The following is a 23,149-nucleotide window of genomic DNA, read 5'->3' on the forward strand; positions in this document are numbered from 1 at the left end:
CGCCGGGTCATGATTGTTCTATTACTGTGTAAGTACTTGTAGGCCGGCAGGGGGCAGTGCAGACCTTCTTTGAAGGCAGCCGGCATGCCTGGATGCAGCGCTGCTTTTCCGTAAAATCCCTTAAATAACCGCGATGATTTTTAGGGTGACTCTGGCTCAGTTTTTCGGTGTCTCTGGGCAAAGTTATTCTGAGACATTTGCTCTCTTGGGATTGAACCCCCACACCTTCCCACGTACATCCTGTCTTATTTCCCCATCTCAAAAATAACCTTGAAGAAAAGACCTATGTTGTCTTCTGCACTTTGGCTCTTAGTGTGCCTCAGGCTATTACATCTTGCCCTGGGAATATCCCTCTTGTCAAAGGTTAGCAGTTAAGTTAGTTAGCCTGTGATAAAACTATGCACTTAAAGCAATCACCAGCCAGGACGAGATTCAGAGAAGAGTCTCCAGATGAAAAGAAAATGGTCTTTAATAATCCCTGTGTCCTTTGATCTCCTTCTCTCTCGGCGGCAAGCACTAATTTAAGAGACAAGGGAGCCCCGCCATCGTTTGGGCCATCTCCCCAGTGTCTCCTTTCCCAAGGAGTGCGGCTGAGACAGCAAAGAGCGGAGGGGGAGATGGGCCGCCAAGGCCCTACACTAATAGGTCTGCAAAGAATATGGTTGCAGCTAATTGCAAGAATTGAGAAAGTCGACCCAAGGACACCAACTCCCAGCCAGCCGCCTCGACTCCAATCTCGGGGAATTAACCTGTGGAGTGGACCCAGCTCCCCGACCCGCGGCTCGGCGGGGGCAGTGAAGGCGGAGACCCGCTGGAGGCGGGGGGCGGTGCTGCTCCGCCTTCCCCTTTCCCGGAGGCTGGGACAGAAGCCTGTAGGTGACTCCGTGGCGCTGCCGGCGCGCTCTCAAATAGAGTGCACCCGGGGTGCGCAGAGCGCGTTGCCGGAGCTGAAGCGAGCAGGCCGGCGGCAAGATGAGCTCGGCGCCAGCGTTCTTGAGCGCGGCGGAGGTCCAGCGCCACCTCCGCAGCTCCAGCCTCCTCATCCCACCCCTGGAGGCGGCTCTGGCCAACTTCTCCAGCGGCCCAGACGGAGGGGTCATGCAGCCCGTGCGCACCGTGGTGCCCGTGGCCAAGCACCGAGGGTGAGTGAGGAAGGTCGGGGTCAGGGGCCGGAGAAACTGGGAGGGAGGAAGAGCAGGACTGAGTAGGGAAGCGGTGGGAGAAGGGAAGGGTGAAAGGAAGGGAGGGATTGCTAATCATCGCCAATAACGGCTGCCACTTGACCTGAGCTACCCCCTATGCTAAGTGGGCGCTTTGCAGGCTGTTATCTTGTTTAATTTAACACACCAATACCACCATTTAACTGGTGGGAAAACTGAGACTCTGAGGTGTTAAGTGGCTTACCCGAGGTAACACAGGTAGTATGTGGCAGAGCTGAGTCCAACCTGGTTTTTCTCATCCACAGTCAGACTCCTGAACATATTATACATATGCAGGAGAGAAGGGCGTCTGGTTCCCTAGTGCCGCTCTGACAAGAATATACCACAAATGGGATGACCTTAACAAACAGGAGTTTATTCTTACAGTTTGGAAGCTTTAAGTCCAAGATCAAAGTGCCAGGCTCTAGGGGCTGGGTGAAGCCCCTCAACCTTGGGGTCCAGCTCTGCCTCCTGCTCCCGGCCCACTGGAGCTAGAGGCGTTTCTTCATTCAGTTGGCTGCTGGCTGCTGAGGCTGAGAAGCCCCAAGGTTGACAAATAAAAAGGCACAGTTCCCGATGTTACCAATCAACACGGCAGGTCATTAATTCAAGTCCATTGTAAGTCCTAGGATCGGCAGAGCTGCTGAACAACTACACGGCTACATGCAGGGTCCACGCATGCCAAAGGCTAGAGACCATTCTCAAAACTTCTGCTTATATACAGGAAGCAGACCACATACCCAAAGGCAGCTACTCAGCTGCTCACAGTAGGTTCCACCATGGAGGTGATTACAAGTCTCATCATGGGGAATACTACATCCAGCTGCCCAGCCACTCAATCAGGCCTAGCCAAGTTGACACACAAACATAACCGCCACAAGTGCCTAAGGCATTTGACTGCTAACTAGAAGGCTGGTGGTTCAAACCCACCAGCCACTCTTCAGAAAGAAGATTGGGCAATTACTTCAGTAGAGATACCGCCTGGGAACCCCAAGGAGGGGTCGCTATGAGTCGCATTGACTCAATGGCAGTGAGTTTGGTTTTTGGTTCATGCATAACGGAAGGGACAGGGAGAGGGGAAGGAGAAGGGCAGCAGTGCAAGATTCCAGAAAGAGAACTGAAGGCCCCAGAAATCCTGCGAAAGGGCTGACGCGGCTTCCTTTCTCCTTGTAGTTTCCTGGGGGTAATGCCCGCCTACAGTGCAGCAGAGGACGCCCTGACCACCAAGTTGGTCACCTTCTACGAGGGCCACAGCACCACTTCCACTCTCCCTTCCCACCAGGCCACTGTGCTACTCTTTGAGCCCACCAATGGCACCCTGCTGGCGGTAAGCAACTCCCTGCCTTGAGGTGGAGAGGGAGCCCTGGACCCAGAGGTAGGTTCAGAAGTTAGTTCTGTGTGACCAGGAGTTCTGATGTGACAACACATGGCCTCATTAAGTCAAGGTCATGTGTGACCATGTGTCAGTTTCTAGGACTGCCTGAGGATGCATAACCCAGCCCCAGAACCCATTCCTGTTTCAAGCACAGAACAGTGTGGAAACAATAATCTTGTCATTTTCATCAGATACCCAGTTAGCCCACATACACAGCTTGAATGAACCCAGTAGCCAGGGAAACATTTACTTAGTGACTGTGCCACCATAAAAGAGAAAGAACATTCTGTCAACCCTGGAAGTCTTTTCTGAGGAGTACACAGTGACCTGTTTTAACATCTAATCATACTACCCAAAACATACAGCAATAGCTCACATTTATTGAGCACTTACTATATGTCAACCAACCAGCAGTTCCGTGGAAGAAAAATGAGGCAATCTGCTTCCATAAAGATTTACAGCGTTAGAAATCCAATGGGGAGGGGGGGTGGCTAAGCATTGGAATGGACTTGTTGGCACTGAGTTTGCTTTTTTGGTTTACTGTATGTCAGGCCCACCGCTTGTCTGTCAGTTTGTTGTACTGTGGTGGCTTGCATGTTGCTGTGAGGCTGGAGGCTATGCCACCAGTGTTTCAAAGGCCAGCAGGGTCACCCATGGTGGACAGGTTTTAGTGGAGCTTCCAGACTAAGACAGACTTGGAAGAAGGTAGTCTATCCACTTCTCAAAAAATTGGACAGTGAAAACCTTACGAATAGGAGTGAAACACTGTCTGATTACAGGACCAAGCAGTGTCTTGTTCTGTTATGCGTGGAATTGCGAGGAGTCGAAGACAACTTGAAGGCACCTAACCACCACCACAACAACAGTATGTCAGGCAGAAGGAGCTCTGGTGGCACAGTGCCTAAGGCACTTGACTGCTAACCAGAAGATTAGCAGTTCAAACCCACTAGCTGCTCCAAGGAAGGAAGATGGGGGAATCCACTTCTATAAAGATTTACCACCTCAGAAATCCAATGAGGGTCGCTATGAATCAGAATCGAATTGATAGCAGTGAGTTTCGTTTGGTTTTTAGATATGTCAGGCACTGTTCTAAACACTTGACATGTATTAATTGTCTTAATACTTATAACCGCTCTGTGGGGCAGGTAATAGGACCTCTGGTGGCGTAGTGCCTAAAGCACTTGCCTGATAACCAGAAGGCTGGCGGTTTAAACTCACCAGCAACTCCTCAGAAGGAAGGTTGGGCAATCTACTTCTGTAGTGATACGACCTCAGAAATGCAAGGAGGAGTCACTATGAGTTGGATCCGACTCGCTGGCAGTGAGTTGTTTTTTTTTTTTTTTTGGTTGGGGCAGGTAACATTACCCCCATTTTACAGATGAGGAAACTGCATCACAGAGCAATTCTACCCAATTGACACAGGTTTACTTAGCTAATAAGTGACGTGGCTGGGCTTCAAACCTTGTCAATCTAACTCCAGGATATTAATATTAATGTTATGCTCTATTGCCTTTTTGTTTTTGGAGTCTTTTTGACTGGTTGGCTGGTTGGTTTTTATTATTATTCCAAGAATTTCTACATGTTCTACTTCTTTTTTAATTGCCACTTATTGAGCATCTATCATGTGACAGGCAGATTTTGACTTGATTCAATTCTGACAACATTCCTCTGTGGAAATTTTTATTAGTCCCTCTACCCAACACAGAGCATCCCCTTTCCGTTGTGATCTCCAGGACTTCAATGGGTAGAGCCACTCTGCTTGCGGTCACACAGCTGGTTTGTGAAAGACCCAGCATCAGTCCTAGGTCAGTCTGACTGTAGAGCTTGTGCCCTTAACTCCTGTGCACTGGGACCCTAAACTGGCTTTTGAGACCAGGCAGTTGGGACACTATAGGAAACTCTTAGTTCTGCCTGGACCTTTCCTGAATGCTTAGGGCCCCATTCTTTCTCTTACTACAGATGTATTGAGATTCAGTTAATCCAAGGGTTTGGCTTAGACATCTGTATCTTCAGAAAGTTCCCCATATGTGCAGCAGAAGTTGAGAACACCTGAGGTAGACCTGCATAGAACTCTGGTGGCACAGTGGTTTAGTGCTCAGTTCCTAGCTGAAAGGTCAGTGTTTAAGCCCACCAGGTGCTCTGCAGGAGAGAAGACCTAGTGCTCTGCTCCTGTAAAGATTACAGCCTAGGAAACCCTGTGGGGCAGTTCTCCTCTGTCCCATAGGGTTGCTATGAGTTGCCTTTATAGCACCTAACAACATGACACACAACGACAACCCAGCAGAGTTTCATAGCCCTCGCACAGATGTCAAATGACTAATCTCATCCCTTGAATTCCTCCTTAATTGCATCATTCAAGAATCCCAGGGCAAGAAGAGAAAATGGGAAGTTTGGAGGGGACGTGGCATGTGCTCAATGTGTTCAGATGTACCAACACATTTAATCCTCACAGGAACCCTCTGAATGGTTGGCATTATCTTTATTTATACAGGTGGGGAAACCAGTGCTTAAAAATTAAGCTATTTGTTCAAAGTTGCAAATCTCGTAAGTGGAGTAATTGGATCCAGATCTGACACCAAACCCAGGGTCTCTGTAGGATACTATAAAAGTTCTAAGGGCTACTCTTTTAGAGATGCTTCTCTCAGCTTAAGTGGTGGATAGGGGTGCCCCTTGCTCACTGACTCCCTTCTCTTCCAGGTCATGGATGGAAATGTCATAACTGCAAAGAGAACAGCTGCAGTATCTGCCATTGCCACCAAGGTAAGATTAGTGGATAGCTGTGCTGTCAAGGTGAGCTAGTGGGTGGGGTTTAGTGTCTCAAGTCAGAGAGACTAAAGGAAAAATCAGGAACTTATGTTGTTCTTATTTGAACAGAGCTGGAACTCCGTATGCCAAATATGGAGCATCATGTAAGCACAGTGATTCGTGAAATTAATTGTTGTTGCTGTTCGTTGCCATCGAGTAGGCCCCAACTCACGGTGTACCAGTCCGTTGTGGCCACTGTATTTTGAGTGCCTTCCAACTTAGGGTGGTCATCTCCTAGCACCGCATCGGACAATATTCTGTCGTGATCCACAAGGTTTTTATTGTCTGATTTTGGGATGCAGCTTGCCAGGCCTTTCTTTGTACTGTCTTAGTCTGGAAGCTCCAATGAAACTTGACCACCATGAGTGACTCTGCTGGTATTTGAAATATCAGTACAATGGTTTTCAGCATCATAGCAACATGCAAGCTACCACAGTATGACAAGCTGACAGAAATTAATCGGTACCATTTATTCAGCATGACCAGGTTGCAGGTACGTTCCATGCATTATTCTTAACTCTCACATCAACCTTGCAAAGTGGGCATGATTATCTCCATTTGCCAGGTGTAGGCATTGCCATGGCACATGAAGGTCGCCAGCAGCAAGCTGAGGAACACCAGGCCTACAGATACTGAAAAGAGACCTTTCCTCAGACCTCACAGAAACAAGAACTCATTCCCCTAGACCTAATTCCCTAAATTTGAACTTCTAGCCTCCTAAACTGTGAGAAAATTAATTTCTGTTTATTACAGCCACCCCTTGTGGTATTTCTGTTATAGCAGCACTAGATAACTAAGACAGTGAACTTCTTAGAACTTCAGGTACTTCGCAAGCACTCTTCCTACAAGGAGTATGTCAGAAGCTCAGCTTAGATGGGCTATTTGAATGAAGATCAAAGATCTGTTTTACTTTTTACTTTGCTGCCATGTGCTTAGCATGGGACACAGAATGGTGAGCAAAACCAGACACAGTAACTGCCATCATAGAGTGAAGGGGCCAGTGGGTGAGACAGATAGTAATCCAAAGATTATACCAATACATGTGAAATCACTACCCTGACAAGTACATTGACTGAAAGATGGGAAGTGCTATGTGAGTGTAAAACAGAGGTCATAAACCAGTCTATAGGATTTGGAGAGACTTTTCTTGAGGAAGGGAGATTTTAACTGAGACTCAAAGGATAATAGAGGGGAGGAGAGAAAAACGTTACTTGACAGAGGATAGAAACTGTGCAAAGGCTCTGCAGTTGTCCCGTGTACAGGAGTACATGTACTTGAAGGAGTCACATGTACTTTAGGAACTGCAAGGAAGCCAGTATGGTGGGAAGACATGAAGTACAGCTGAACTTAGCATGGCATGGGAAATATCTTGGGAGATAGGAAGACCAGACCTTGGTGAATGCAAATGAAACAGACTTCCAAATTCTTTGTTTAAATGAAAAGTCTGTTGTTGTTGTTGTTATGTGCCATCCAGTCGGCCCCGACTCATAGCACCCCTCCTTGGGTTTCCGAGGCAGTATCACACGGAAGTAGATTGCCCAACCTTCCTTCCAAGGAGTGGCTGGTGGGTTTGAATCTCCAGCCTTCTGGTTAGCAGTCAAGTGCCTTAGGCACTATACTACAAGAGGTCCCAATGAAAAGTCTAGCAGATTCATATACACATTTTTAATTATGTGTATACTTACGGGAAAAATAATATGCCCCAAATCCTATTGTGCCATGGAAGGAAAACTGGGCAATCTCCTTCCATAAAGATTTACCACCTCAGAAACCCAGTGGGGGTCGCTATGAGTTGGAATTGACTCGATGGCAGTGAGGTGTTTTTTTTTTTTTTTTTTTGAATCCTATTGTAAAAGGGCATTGGTGGTTCAGTCGTAAAATTCTAGCCTTCCATGTGGGAGATCTGGGCACAATTCTCAGCTAACCCTCAAGCACAGCCACTTCTCTATCAGTTACAGCTGGCATGTTGCTACAGTGCTATGTAGGATTCAGTGGAGCTTCCAGACCAAGATAGACGAGAAAGAAAGGCCTGGTGATCAACTTGCCTTGGACTGATCTGCAGCCAGTCATGAGGAGGGCTCGGGCTGGGGCAGTGTTTCCTACCATTGTGCATGGGGTTGCCATGAGTCACAGCAGCTTAACAATGACAGTGTAGCTCACAGGGCCATCATCTGAACTAAAGGAGATGATGGGGTAAAGCACTGGCTGTATTAGCTACTCAGTGAAGCTTCCTTCCTTCTTTCCCCACTCCAGCGGCGGGAAGTGAAACACAAATGATGTCTTTCTGATTGCTCAAGAGCTCTCGATACTCAAACCATATTTGTTCTTCACCTTTCAGCTGGCCACTGATATGTCCCTTGACCTTTTCTACCTCATGTCTCTCAAATAGTTTTTGAAACACCCCAGCAGTGAAGTGTTGTGCATCCTTGGGGCTGGAGTCCAGGCCTATAGCCACTATGAGATCTTCACAGAGCAATTTTCCTTTAAGGAGGTAAGTCCAAGGTGTTGGGGAGAAGAGAGAAGGGAGTGAGTGGCCGGTGACGTTTGTCTATACTCCTTCACATGCAGCATGGATTTCTCTGAAATATTAGGTCAAGAGTCTGATCTAGATCATTCTTTTACCTTAATGACTTCCCCAGTAGTCATTAAGAGGTGAATGGTAGGAGAGAAGGCCTGAGTCACCTTGTTTCTCAGTTCACGGGTATGCTTGAGGATGCAGCCAGTCTACTTGGTCTGTTAAAGGATTATGTTATGTCCATCATAGACACTGTTCTTTTGGCCCCTCTCTGTGCTTCTCTTAGGAGAATCTGTGAGTCTTTAGGTGTTTAGGGTTATTGATTCAGTCTCTGGGTGGCACAAATAGTTTGGCACCATGGTTTGAACCCAGCCAGTGGTGCCACAGAAGAAAGGCCAGTTTCCATAAAGATTACAGCCAAGAAGACTCTAAGGAGCAGTTCCACTCTGTAAGACATTAGGTCACCATGCATTACAGCAGTCCCCTCTCAGTCTAGGTACTGGTCTACCATTCCCCAATCATGACTCCTACTTTCTTCTGGGAATGTCCCATGCTCCTTTTGTTTTATTTTATTTTTTATGTGTGTGTGAGGGATGGGGGGCACTTAAAAGTATTTTCACAATAAATATATCTGTCTGCTTTGGGAAGTATAGAGTATAAGGAAGAAAACAAGAAAAAATAAATACTTTTATAGATTTTGACTCATAGCAACCTGCTTTGGGTTTCTCAGATGGTATCTCTACAAAAATAGATTGCCCCGTCTTCCTGCCATGGAATGGCTGGTGTGTTTGGACCACCAACCTTCTGGTTAGCAATCAAATGCCCTAGGTACTATGCCACCAGAGCTCCTTATTTTTTTTTTTTTTTTTTAAAGATTAGCAGTTAGTATTTTCTAATCTTTATGTTTTTTAATATAATTTTAATCACATTAAGTATATACAATTATATACCCTATCTTTTCACTGAATGTTCTAACATCATTACATTTCCAGATTATCTCATTTTTGCATAATACTTACATAATTTTCCATCAAGAAAGTTACCATTATTAACCATTCCCCTATGGCTGGGCATATTATATTATCTGCACTTTGGTTGGTGAACTTAAAGAGCTCTAGTGGTGTAGTGGTTAAGGTATTTGACTACTATCCAAAATGTCAGTGGTTTGAACCCACCAGCCACTCCACAGAAGATGAGACAGTCTGCTTCTGTCAAGATTTATAGCCTTGGGGACTGGTACACCATGCAATCCTCAGCCTATATGACTATGAGACCAGAAGAACTAGATGGTGCCCAGCTACCACTGTCAACCACTCAGAGGGAGATGTATGCAGGAGATCCTGGATAGAGTCAGAGAACAATGTGGAACAGAACTCAAAATCATAAAAAAAAAAAAAAAAAAAAAAAAAGGGACCAGATTTGCTGGTCTGATAGAGCCTGGTGGAATCCCTGAGACTACTTCCCCTAGCTACCCTTCAGGTCTGGAACTGAACCCACTCCTGTGGCTTTTGGCCAAACCAAAGGCAGGCATATGAGCTGGAAATTTTTATTAGGTAGATACACTCCTTGAAGAGATCAATCATGGGAGAATAGAAGGGCTGTATATGCACAAGGAGACAGCTTGGGGCACAGGAGTGCAGGGAAGGACACAGGGAAGAGGTAACTGTGGGGAGGAAGTGGGAGGGGAGCTGTTGCACTGTGAGAAATTGCAATCAATGTCATGAGACAAAGTATATGTGAGCTGCTGTATAGAAAATGAATTTGCTCTGTAAACTTTCACCCAAATCACAATAAAACTAAAAAAAAAAAAAAAAATTTATGGCCTCAGAAGCCCAGTGGAAGTTGCTATGAGTCAGAATTAACTCAATGGCAATGAGTTTGTTTTTTTCTGGTTTGATTTGTGAATTTACTTGCATGTAAAATCTATTTCTGTATTTATTATGTTTCCTTATGGTATTCTATAGGCCTTATTTTCAATTGTTGGAAAGCTGATAACTCCCACCTAAACAAGAAACCTGTTAACAAGCTAGCAAGCCCCCAGCTCCTGATAGACCGGTGACACCACCACTCTCCCACCAACACCTTCCAGGATTCTAATTGTAGCCACCACTGTTGGCCTTTTTACCTACTGCACCGTTCACTCTTCAAATGCTTTCTGTCTTTAATTCCCTACATATACTTAAGAGATCAAGCTAGTCCATGGAAAATATTGCCATCAAGAATCCTGTTTGTGAATCTCATACCCCATGTAACTCCTTTACAGGGTCTCAAATGTAAACCATGAGTTGATACTGACTTTACCCAGTTATCATTGACATTTTACAGACATGAAACTGAGGCTGAGTGAGGTTATATAATTTCAGGGGCAGAAAGTGACACAGCAAATATTTCTTCCAAGCCCGCCCTCACCCCAGAATTTGCTCTGCTAATCATTAAACTATTTAGTACCTCTTAAATGACTGAGTTGTGTGTCTCAGGCTAGAACTGGAAAACTGCCAACCTTCTCTAAAGGGGAAGGTGGCAGAGAAAGCTCATTTTCAAATACCCAGTAGTACGGTGGTTCAGCACTCGGTTGCTAACTGAAAGGTCAGTGGTTTGAACCTGTCAACTACTCTGTGGGAGAAAAATGTGGCAGTCTGCTTCCATAAAGATTACAGGCTTGCTGTAGACACTCAGTGTTGAAAAGGTCATAGTCCTTGCCTGCAAAGCTCAGGAGGGGAGATGACTACAGGGCTATGCCCCAACTACTAACTTTGACCTCTGGAGAGAGAGAATAAACCAAATGATAAGAACTAGATTTGAATTGTGAGCCTCACTTTTCTTATTTATAAAATGCAGATAACAATACTAAGAAGAGTAAACAAAGTGCAGGTGGTTTGGGGGGAAAAAAGGGGGGGAAAAGATAAAGATTACAGCCTTGGAAGCCCTATGGGACAGTTCTACTCTGTCCTCTATGGGCTCTGTGAGCTGGAATTGACTCCACAGCAGTGGTTTTGGTTTGGGCTTTGCTTCTGTCAAGATTGACAGCCTTGGAAGCCCTATGGGGCAGGTCTACTCTGTCCTGTAGGGGCACTTTGTGTCAGAATTGACTTGACAGCAACAAGTTTCATCTTAGTTCAGATTAATGTTACCAAATGTCCATTCTCCATAGGGAATGATTTAGATAACCACACCTTCTACCTCAGAGGGGTTCAGCTTTTGCTTGGCATCCCTGGGCTTGGCATAAAACAAACAGCCCAAACATATGGCACCAATGTCCCTCTTGTTCCCCCTAATGAAGGTGAGGATATGGAACCGCACAAAGGAAAATGCAGAGAAGTTTGCAGACACAGTGCAAGGACCAGTACGGGTCTGTTCATCCGTCCAGGAGGCTGTGACAGGTGCAGATGTGATCATCACAGTCACCATGGCAACAGAGCCCATTTTGTTTGGTGAATGGGTGAAGCCGGGGGCTCACATCAATGGTAAGTAGAGTGACTCCATGAGCCAGGGGCAGGTGGTGAACACACTCTTTCCTGGACTGGGACCAAAGGCTGAATGTTCAGAGCCATTTGATTCATGACACAGAAGGCCCAAGCTTTGAAGGGCCTGTGGAAATATATAAGGAGCCCTGGTGTCACAGTAGTTAAGCACTCAGCAGCTAGCCAGAAGATCAACTGTTCAAACCCACTAGCCGCACCATAGGAGAAAAGACCAAATGATCTACTCCCATAGAGATTGTCCAAGCCCACTGCCATTGAGTCGATTCTGACTCATAGCAACCCGTATGGTTTCCATGGCTATAAATGTTTACGGAAGTAGATTGCTTCATCTTCCTCCATCAGAGCAGCTGGTGAGTGTGAACCACCCACCTTCTGGTTAACGGCCAAATCCCATAAAGATCACAGCCTAGGAAACACTGTGGAGCAGTTCTGCTCTGTCGTATAGGGTTGCTATTAGTTGGAGTCGACTCAACAGCACACAACAACAAGGATAAGTGTGAGACCCGAAAAACAATAGAGGCTCCAAAACACAAAAAGGAAATTGCAAACCTGAAATTAATAAGATCTATCAAAAGTAACATTATATGGTCAACCACAATTCAGCTCTTAAATGTCATTAATTTTATGTCACAAAAGTCAAGGAAATCATTTGTTCTTAAAAAAACTTAGATTATAAAACTCAAAAAAAAATTATAGTGAAAAGACATTTCATGTGGTATGTGGATGCTCTTTAGTGTGTGATAGGAAAAGGGGTGGGGGGATTTTAAAAGTAAGAGTGCCTGGGACCTCTGAAGATCTTTAAATGGCCCTGAGGGGTATAGTAAGAACTAGTCTACACTGAACACTTATTATTGCCAGGTGCTGTTATAAATTGTTTAAAATCCTATTTTATTTTGTCTGTACAACAGCGTTATGATTTAAGAGCTATTATTATCATGCCCCCATATTATAGGTAGGTAAACCAAAGCACCAGTTACTGTCAAGTTGACTGCAACTCATGGCAGTCCCATGTATGCTCCACAGGGTTTTCAGTGGTTGGTTTTTCAGAAACAGATTGCCAGTCCTTTCTTCCAGGGCACCTCTGGGTTGACACGTACCTCCACCCTTCCAGTTAACAGCCGAGCTCAGGAGTCCCTGGGTAGTGCAGATGGTCAGTGTGCTTGGCTTGTGGGTCAGGGCTGGCTTTATGGACAGCATGACAACTTCTGGGAGGAATTAGAAAATCAATTCACCATTTCTTGATGAAATGGGTTCCCAGGGAATCTGCTCCAGCGTTGACTTCATTATGTACTTTTTTCCCAAGTTCAAAATGACATACTCATGATCTCACAGTTTCTGTGGTTCAGGAGTCTAGGCATGGGTTAGCTGGGTCCTCTGCTTGGAGTCTTACAAGGGTGAAATCAAGGTGTTATCTGGCTGTTCTGTCATCTAGATCTCAGGGTCTTCTTCCAAGCTCACAGGATTGTGACAACCGCAGGCCTGAGGTTCCCGTTTCTCTAGGGCCACTCTCATCTCCTAGGGCACCCATGTTCTTTGCCATGTAGACCCTCTATCTTCAAAGCCAGTGACAGAGACTAGCCCTCACATCTAATTCCTCTTGCATTTTGTATCTCTCACCAGGAAGGCTGGCTTGATTTTAAGTCTAGTCATCTCTTGTATTTCCCTCTGATGGTACAGTGCCTAAAGCATTTGACTGCTAACCAGAAGGTTGGCGAGTCAAACCCACCATCTTCTCTGTGGAAGGAGGATGGGGAAATCTACTTCCATAAAGATTTACTGCCTTGGAAACACAATGGGGGTCACTATGAGTTGGAATTGAATGAATGAATGAGTTTGATTTTTTGGGGGAGAGGGAGTGGGAAAAAATCGGTGTATGTATTCACAGAGGTTTCGAATATATATAAGAAAAGTGTGTTACAAGAGCAGCCAACACATTAGAAACACTGAAGACAGATTTTACTTACTTTACAGCTTGGCTGAGAGGCAGGCCCGGTCCCAGCCTGCTCCACACTTTCCCCCAGGTGCTGCCGTCGCAAGTCTTCTGACCTATTCTGCCTAGTTTTTGAGTTGGCTTCATGTCAGAGTAGGCCTGAGCTCCATAGGGTTTTCAGTGGCTGATTTTTCAGAAGTAGATCACCAGGCGTTTCTTCCAAGGAGCTTCTGCGTGGATTTGAATCACAACCTTTTGATTAGCAGCTAAGCCTGTTACCTGTTTGTGCCACCCAGAGATTGATCCATTCTAGCCCCACTGAAAGCAAAGCCAGGGTCCAGTCTGAGTCAGGCCCCACCCTTACCACCTGGCCCACCGCCATCTGCCTGAATGGCCACATACAACCCCTTGGCAACTTGGCAGTTCAGAAGCAGCAGCAGCTATTTTGGTGGAATAGTGCAGCACAAAGGGGTGGCCTGAGAAGCTGGACGTTTCCCCGCCAGCTTATGATTTATTTACAAGCTTCATTAGCTAGTACTTTTGTTCTATAGCACTCCCTACACAGACAGCCTTCAAGATGGACATTCTTAAACCACTCTCTTTGGAAATGAGAGCAAGGGAGAACAGCAGGAAAGGAAACAAGTGGAAAAAAAAAAAAAAAAACTGGACAGCAGTGTGAGAAGGCATATAAATGCTGCGTATATTTGTGTAAGGCTGTATAGCAGTTTCCAAAGACTGGCTGGCCATGGGCTGGATCCAGCCAGCAGATGTGTTTTCCTTGGGTCAGAGTGTGTTTTAAATATAGAAAAACATCGCATGCAAATAGATTTCCTGCTTTTCTTTTTGGAAAAAAAAAATATATGTCTGATAGCAGTGGGCTTGTACTCCGACACGGCAGCAGTTAGAGCTGAACAATGACCATCTCCTTTAGAAGGGCTTGCATTCTTCTGTGTGCCTTCATCTGCCCCATTCCCAGTCTAACTCCTCTGTTTCGCTTTGCTCATTCCATCACCTATGGACCCCCGCAGGCCCATGGTTGCAGCTTGGGTGTTAGCCTATGTCCCCTTTACCAGCAGGCAGGATACACTGGAGTCATTGTTAAGGTCCCAGGCTCTGCAGAGAATAAGAAAGCTTCAGGCCAGCCGGAATGGACTCAATATTCTTTTTACTGTGGCTTCTTTGTGACCCTGACACTGACTAGACATGTTTGTCTTGAGCTAAGAGAGAAGTGGCTGGGGATGAGGAATTGGAATTGTGGAAGAGCAAGCGGAGAGACAGAGAGTGGAGTATGAATAAGCTCCAAAAGATACCTCTGTTTCAGGGGTTTTGCTGGGAAGTCGTCGTTCTCGGTAAGTAGAGGAGGAGAGAAAGCCATGGCGTTCTCACGGACCTGGACTCAAATATTAGACACGGAACCTTGCAAGCACCTTTACTTCTCTGAGCCTCAATTTCCACATCTGTTAAATGAGACTCAAGCACTTGTAAGGATTATCAATAAAAAACCCCAGAAAAACCAAACTGCCATTGAGGCAATTCCAACTCATACCAACCCCCATTGGGTTTCCAAGGCTATAAATCTTTATGGAAACAGACTGCTTCATCTTTCTTCTGCAGAGTGGCTGGTGGGTTTGAACCACCGACCTTTTGGTTAGCAGCCAAATGCCTTAACCAGTACACTACTAGAGTGCCTTAGGATTATAGTGTGTGTAAAACAGCCACAGAGAGTAGGCACCCAGCAAACAAATGCTAAGTCATCTCAAACCCTTTTAGAAATGAGGCAGATAGGAAATGGAAAGGAAAAACTCATAGGTATGATTATTATTAAGTATTCAGTCTCGCTGATTGGAAGGGGCTTGACCTGGGCAAATGAGAAAATGCTCCAAATCTGAGTGTTCCCTCATGTCCTTCATCACCTCCTTTTCCTCACCCAGCCCCACCCATCATCCGTGCTTGGATGCTTATGGTATCCCTTGGGGTTGCTTCTGGGCTTAGGGTGTGCTTTTTTGTCTTGCAGCCATCGGAGCCAGCAGACCTGACTGGAGAGAAATGGATGATGAACTTATGAAACAAGCTGTGCTGTATGTGGACTCCAAGGAGGCTGCCCTGAAGGAGTCTGGGGATGTTCTCTTGTCAGGGGTGAGCTTCCTGTCCTGTGGGCTATTGTCCCAGATGGCCTCACCTGGATCCCAGGGTTTCAGTAACTTCTTCAGATTGATCTGCTTCAGACCTCGATTGTCTCTACCTCCTTGTGGGAAAATGAGCTCCTTTTTAATCCCCTTCTGAAATAACAGGAGCACCACTGTGTTTTCTTCTTCCCTTTGTCCAGAGAGGGAAGCTTAAGGAATTTTTCCATTGTACTGGGCTGTCCTGTAGGGCAGTGGGATAGGGATTTGGAAACCTTTTGCAGCCTGAAAGCCTTCCCAGTGTGGCCAGCACAATAGCACCATGACTGGTTACCTTCTGGCTATTTCTTTTTTCTTTTTAATCAAGGCATAGAACCAAGAAAGGGGCTGCCAAAATGAGTGTTCAGATAAGGACCTGCCCACTTCCTCACACAGTGACTTGGCAGGACACTCTCCGAGCTGCAAACTTGGATCTCTGCGTTCATGATCTCACCAAAGCAGATGCTACCCAAAAAGGGATTTCAGGAGGAAGCCTTCTCCCTGCCAAAATCTGATTCTCAAATGGACTTTCTATCAAGTTCATCCCTTACCCAGTTCTGGGATGCCCTGGGCTAGCTTCAGAAGTAGATCCCCAGCACACTTCAGTGTCATGGCCTAGGTCAATGTGTGTGTGTTTCACAGGCAGAGATCTTCGCTGAGCTAGGAGAAGTGGTGAAGGGAGTGAAGACAGCCCAGTGTGAGAAGACCACAGTGTTCAAGTCTTTGGGTAAGAGCCACTGCTCCCCAGGCACAAATCTAACTAGAACACAAATCTAGCTAGCAGTGGGGAGGGAAATGCTTCACCAGGCTCTGTAGATGAATCATTGTGAAATCTAGCTCTAGGATCAATTATTTATGTCTTAGTATAGTGATTCAGCCCACAAACTCCAGAATCGGCCACTCCTAGGTTGGATTCCCTGCTCTGCCACTCACTGGGCATTTGTCCTTAAGCAGGTGACAACCTCTCTAAATCATGGTTTCTTCACCACCTCTTAGCTTGAGTTGTCATGAGGATTGAGATGTGCACATAAACCATTTGCACATAGCAAATGAAAAAGATATTTTTTCAGTGCTTCAGGTAGAGAATAAAAATGTTAAAAGATAGGGAACTTATCTCTTAAGTGAGTCTTCTGAAAGAGACCCAGACAGAAAGTACAGCTTGAGATCTCTTTGGTTCCTCCTTTACTACCTTCCTGCCTGCTGATTTGAGGAGGGCTTTCATGGGAAGCCATATTACCACCTGAGTTGTTACAGACATAAACCCAACAAAAGATAGACTCCCAGGGGCCCGTCTGCCCCTTGGCAGCATGGACAATATCTCAGGAAACTGCTGGTCAGAGGGCTTAGGTTATGTCAGGAAGATCTAATTCTGACAAAAGGTAAACCAGATTTCTGTTCATTACAGGAATGGCGGTGGAGGACACAGTTGCAGCCAAACTAGTGTATGATTCCTGGTCATCTGGTAAATAAAACAAAGAAATCTTGTGTTGAGATGGATGCTGCAGTCCAAGGAATATCATACTGGTTGTGTCATGATTTCTAGATCAACTAAGGGAATGCAGTACCCAGTGAGCTATTGTTTTGTGCTTATCATGTCGTACCTTAATTAATGGGATCCGTATTCATGTTAGTAGTTAGAAAGCAACCCTACATGCCCCTTTCCTCTGTTATTCCAGGCTATAGTATGTTCCTTTCCCTTGTATCTCACTACCTTTTGTATTTCCCTGAAATAAAGCATTTTTCAATTCTGAAGCATTTACTTTAATAACTTCTACTCCTCATGGCAAGGGAAGTGAGAAAGATCAAGGGCGTCCATTCCCTCCTTTACTATTTTGATAGACTTTATTTTTCAGGGAAATTTTAAGTTTACAGAAAAATTGTACAGAGAATACAGAGTTCACACATACTTCTCTCTCCTCTGAATACTGTTTCTCATATTTTTTTATATTTTTATTTCTTTTGTTGTTACTGAGACCCTTCACTCTTGAGGAGTGAGTTACATTTTGTTTTCTATTTTTTGAATTGAAAGAAGAATTTCTGTACCATGAAATTCACCATTTTAAGTGTACAATTCAGTAGCATTTACAGTGAAACCTGTAAGAGCCAGAACTTGATAGGATGGCCTTGTTTTTCCAGGTCTCACAAGTTTTCCCCCTTTGACAAGGTGCAGTCTTACCACTGTTCTATCACTTGGTTTAATGGAAAATACCCATGTTTTCCTTCTCTGCCAAGTTTCTTCCTTACACAGCATTCAGCTTTCACAGGTTTTACTGTAGAACATTCTCAGTATTGTGCAGCCATCACCTCTGTCTAATTCCAGAATATTTTCATCACTCCAAAAAGAAACCTGGTGCCTATTTGTAATCACTCACCATTCCCCTCTTCCCTGTTGTTGTTGTTATGTGCCGTCAAGTCGAGCCCGACTCATAGTGACCCTTCCTTGGGTTTCCAAGGCAGTATCACTACGGAAGTAGATTGCCCCATCTTCCTTCCAAGGAGTGGCTGATGGGTTTGAACCGCCAGCCTTCTGGTTAGCAGTCAAGTGCCTTAGGCACTACACTACCAGAGCTACCCCCCTCTTCCCTAAGTCCCCAGAAATCACTATCTACTTTCTTTCTCTATAGATTTGCTTATTCTAGACATTTTATACAAATTGTATACATATACAGCCTTTTGTGTCTGGCTTCTTAAAATTTAAGGTTGGGCAATCTACTTCCATAGTGATACCACCTCAGAAAACCAAGTAGGGGTCTCTTTGAGTCAGATCCGACTTGACAGCAGTGAGTTTAGTTTGGTTTTGGTTTTCTTAAAATTTAAAGGAATTACAAAGTTTCTGGTCAGGACTTCTTTACTCAAAAGTTACAGCAACCACAATTCAAACTATCTTAAGGAAAATAAATGAATGGTGAATGAAATTTACTGGCTCTTGTAATTAAGAAGTACAAAAGAAACTAATCTTGTTCTTGCCTACCTTGGTTCTGTCCTTTTCAGGGTTCTTCTCCTCTTATAGTGGCAAGATGATTGCTAGAAGCTCCCAAATTATATTGTCCTTTTTTGCAATCCTAGCAGAAATAAAGATTCTTTTCCCTAACAGTTTAAATAAAAAATTCAAGCTGAGAGTCCTTGCACCATCTGTATCATGTGCCCATCCCTGAGCCTAATATCATGGCCAAGAGAAATGGAAAACTGTTTGGCCAGGCTAGGGCCATGTGGCTACTTCTGAACCATCACATTGTCCAGGGGGATCTGATGCCCTGATCATCCAGGCCTGGCTTACATGCCCACCCTAGAAGTTATGAGTAGAATCACCCCCACCTGACTACATGAACTGATTGAAGGAAAGGGGTCTCCTGTCAAAGAGGATTTAAGCTTCCTTAAAAAGTTAGAAAGAGAAATGTCATTTGATCCAGCAATCCCATTACTAGGTATATATCCTAAAGAAATGAGAGGCAGGACACGAATAGATAAATGCACACCCATGTTCACCACAGGACTATTCACAATAGCAAAGAGATGGAAACAACCTAAGTGCCCATCAACTGAGGACTAGATAAACAAACTGGTATATATATATATATATATAATGGAATACTATGCAACCCTAAAGAATAGTGTAGAATCTGCAAAACACTGGTTAATGTGGATGAACTTGGAGGACACTATGCTGAGTGAAGTAAGTCAATCACAGAAGGACAAATACTATTGTAAACAGTCAATGAAAGGTTTATACATAGAAGGAAATTTTCTGTTGGTTACCAGGGATGGGAGAAGAAAGGAGGAAAAATTTCTAGATAGGTTGGGGGGGGAGATCATATATATATACATATATATGTATGTGTATATATATGTATATATATATGTGTGTGTGTGTGTGTGTGTCCCCAAAAGATTATTAGTGGTTCTCAGGGGTAGGAAGAAGGGGGAAAGGGGAAGCTTTTGTTTGGGTGGCATTGAGTTTATGGTAATAGGTGGTAGAATTTTCTGGAAAAACATTGCAATAATGTTGGCATAACATGCAATATGTAATCAATGTCCCTGAGCTGTAAATGTGGAAGTTGTTATGTTGGCGAATGTCTTGTTGTGTACGTTTTTGTCACAATAAAAGTGAGGGGAAAAAAAAAGAAAAAGAAAAAGAACCCACCAAATCCAGGCCCCCAGCTCCACCTCCATCCCCAGGCTGGTTATCAGATAAGTAGTATCAGATCAGTGGCAAAGAAAAGCATGCTATTTTGCTTTGTTTTCATATTCATACTCCTGGCAAGTCCTATTCATGCTGCAAGTAACTTAGTCAAAAGTTCATCATGTTTGCCAGGCTGTCTGGATAGGAAACTTTCTGCACTGGAACAAAATGCCCATAAGAGCTGATTCTGCACAACTCAACTGAATGTGGAATTTTTCTGGGGATCTTAATGTCCTACCCTGAGGGATGTGTAGAGAAAGGTGTGTGATAGTGAGATTATTAAAAGTAACTTAATTCATTATATATATATATAATTTTTATTGTGATTTGGGTGAAAGTTTACAGAGCAAATTCATTTTCCATACAGCAGTTCACATACGCTTTGTCTCATGACATTAACTGCAATTTCCCACAGTGAAACAGCTGTCTTCCCACTTCCTCCCCATAGTTACCTCTACCCTGTGCCCTTCCCTCCCATACACCTCTGTCCCCTGAGCTCTCTCCTTATCCATACACAGCCCTTCTATTCTCTCATGATTGATCTCTCCAAGGAGTGTATCTACCTAATGTACATGTTAAGCTCATATGCCTGTCTTTTGTTTGGCTGGAAGCCACAGGAGTGGGTTCAAGTCCAGACCTGAAAGGCAGCTAGGGGCCATGGTCTCAGAGGTTCCACCATGCTCTATAAGACTAGCAAACCTGGTCCCCCCCCCCTTTTTTTTAATGATTTTGAGTTTTGTTCCACATTGTTCTCCCACTCTATCCAGATCTCCTACATTGATCCCCCTCTGAGTGGTTGACAGTGGTAGCCAGGCACCATCTAGTTCTTCTGATCTCATAGTTTTACAAGCTAAGGATTGTATGGTGTACCAGACCCTAGGACTAATTGTTTACATGAGTCTTTTGTTCTTCTTCATTTTTCTTTGCTCTGGGTAAGTAGAGACCCATTGTTGCATCTAGATGGCTGCAAGCTTTTAAGATCCAAGTCACTACTCACCAAAGTAGGATGTGGAATAATGTTTTATGTAGTATCATTCATATATGTATATATATATACATTTTTTATTTTTTTCCATAACAGCCCCTATCATAACTGTGCTAGGTATCAGAGATACAGCAGAAAAGAAATAGCCCTTGCATAAAACCATTCACAGTATAGAAGGGAAGAGAGATATGTGATTAGGAGGCAAAAGGAGGGGTGGTCACAGGTGAAGTTAGAAGCTTGCAGGGGAGAATAGGGCTCTGATCATGAGGGTCTTGTGAGTTGTGTGGATCTTGGAAAGCAATCGAGAGATGGAAGGTGACAAGAGGAGAGTTGTAGATTACGCAATCAGCATTGTAGAGAACGAATTACAAACTTCTTGTGCATACACAACCCTTCTATTCTCCCATGATTCATCTCTCCAAGGAGTGTATCTACCTAATGTAAATGTTCAGCTCATATGCCTGTCTTTTGTTTGGCTGGAAGCCACAGGAGTGGGTTCCTAAAACTCCCTTTATGACAAACAAAGACCTGCATCCACATTCCACACAGTGATTCCATCATCACAAATAAAACAGAGCAATTAATAGCCAAAAAAATAAAATACACCAGCTCCACCTTTTCAAAATATTAAATTATAAAACCAAAACATCAATACATGACTAACAGTCAAAGACAACCTAAAAATGTCTAGAAAACAACAGGCAACCTCAAATTAAACAAACAAACAAACAAAAACAGAATAAGACATTAGAAGTAAAATCCCAAACAAAAGTTGCATCAAACATGGAGGAAGAGAAGATAATAGAATTATCCAAGATGGAATTTAGAAGGTATGTTTATAGAGCTCTACAAGAGCTTAAGGAAACCACAAATAGAAGCAAGCAAACAGACAGTACCCTGGAAGAATTCAGGAAAACCATTCAAGAACAAAATAACAAAAGTAATACACAATCAGAACTCATACAAAAATAGCAGTTAGAAATCCAAAAGATGAATACCAAAATTACAGAATTACACAACACAGTGGAAGCACAAAAGAGTAGGATAGAACTGGCTGAAGAATGTATTTCCAACTGGAAGACAAATACCTGGACACAAGCCTGTATGAAGAAATATCAGAACAAAGATTTAAGAGAAATGAAGAGAACCTAAGAGTTATATGGGACAACATGAAAAGAAACAACATATGCCTCATTGGAATTCCAGAACAAGAAGAGGCAAAATAAATAAATAAATAAATAGAAAACACTGAGAAAATTGTGGCAGACCTACTAACAGAAAACTTCCTCCGGATCATGAAGGAAGAAAAGATATTTGTCCAAGAAGCTCATAGAACCCCATATAGAAGAGATGCCAGGAGAAAAACACCAAGGCATATCATAATCAAACTCTCCAAACCAAAAACAAAGAAAGAATTTTGTGAGCTATCCAGGACAAAAGAAATATTACTTACAATAATCAAACAGTTAGGCTGAGCTCTGATTACTCAGCAGAAACCATGCAGGCAAGACGGCAATGGGACGGCATATATAAAACAAGGAAGGAAAAGAACTTCCAACCAAGAATCCTATATCCAGCAAAATTGTCCACAAATATGAAGGTGAAATCAAGGCATTCTCAGACAAACAGAAATTAAGGGATTTTGTAAAAACCAGACCAAACCTACAAGAAATGCTTAAGGAAGTCCTTCCAATAAAGAACCCACAACAGAGAACATCAAAATCAGGATACGTGACATCAACTAAAAACCAAATCAGAAATAGACACTCAAAATAAGACCATAAAACATTGTAACTAAAAATCAAGGAAGCTAATCTGCACATGAAAACAGCAACTAACCAAAGAGAGGGAATAAAATTTCTAGGTACAGATTTCCAAATGGAGAGGAAAATAGGACAATGTCCTCATAGAACACACTATTCCAAAAATATAGAGACAAGAATTTGCTCCAAGGCAACCACAGAGAAAGTTAACAATCCTCCTACACAAATCCAGAAGGAAGGAAAACATATGGATTTAATAAGTACAAAAGCAACAATAAAGAAGAAAAGAGAGGAAGCACTTGACAACAAAATGAACCCAGCACAGGAAAGTATACGGACCAAGGAATCTGCAACAACATGACAAAAAAAAAACAATAGAATGACATCAATCAATTCATACCTATCACTATGTACACTCAACGTGAATGGACTAAATACACCAATCAGACTGGATAAGAAAAGAAGACCCATTGATATGCTGCCTACAAGAGACCCACCTTAGTCACAAAGATAAAAACAAATTAACAGTTAAGGGGTGGGAAAAAAATACCAAACCAATGGTAACCAAAAAACAGCAGGAGTGGAAATATTAATTTCTGATAAAATAGACTTTAAAGTGAAAAACATCATAAGAGACAAAGAAGGCCACTATATGGTGCTGAAAGGGTCAACTGACCAAGAAGACATTACAATAATAAATATCTATGCACCCAATGAAAGTGCTCCAAAATACATGAAACAATTGAATTAAAA

At 43.6% G+C, this 23,149-nt stretch overlaps 1 protein-coding gene across 1 annotated transcript; it reads left to right on the top strand.

Moving 5' to 3' along the window:
* Window positions 1-972: 972 nt before the first annotated feature.
* On the top strand, window positions 973-16,938 carry CRYM (crystallin mu). The gene is made up of 8 exons (XM_007957341.2): window positions 973-1,142; window positions 2,373-2,526; window positions 5,272-5,334; window positions 7,769-7,870; window positions 11,175-11,358; window positions 15,321-15,442; window positions 16,111-16,195; window positions 16,874-16,938. The coding sequence occupies exons 1-8, from the start codon at window positions 973-975 to the stop codon at window positions 16,936-16,938; spliced, it is 945 nt and encodes a 314-aa protein (XP_007955532.1).
* The last annotated feature ends 6,211 nt before the right edge of the window (window positions 16,939-23,149 follow it).

The sequence above is a fragment of the Orycteropus afer genome, unplaced genomic scaffold (genome assembly GCF_000298275.1).
Source record: "Orycteropus afer afer isolate SDZICR_OR568_19922 unplaced genomic scaffold, OryAfe1.0 scaffold00732, whole genome shotgun sequence".
Classification (NCBI taxonomy): domain Eukaryota; kingdom Metazoa; phylum Chordata; class Mammalia; order Tubulidentata; family Orycteropodidae; genus Orycteropus; species Orycteropus afer.

Bases quoted from the DNA above. Each gene is read 5' to 3' on its own strand.
- CRYM (XM_007957341.2), top strand. From the start codon at position 973: ATGAGCTCGGCGCCAGCGTTCTTGAGCGCGGCGGAGGTCCAGCGCCAC. The intron at 7,871-11,174 runs GTAAGTCCAAGG...CCCCTAATGAAG, and splicing joins AGCAATTTTCCTTTAAGGAG to GTGAGGATATGGAACCGCAC. The intron at 16,196-16,873 runs GTAAGAGCCACT...TGTTCATTACAG, and splicing joins CACAGTGTTCAAGTCTTTGG to GAATGGCGGTGGAGGACACA.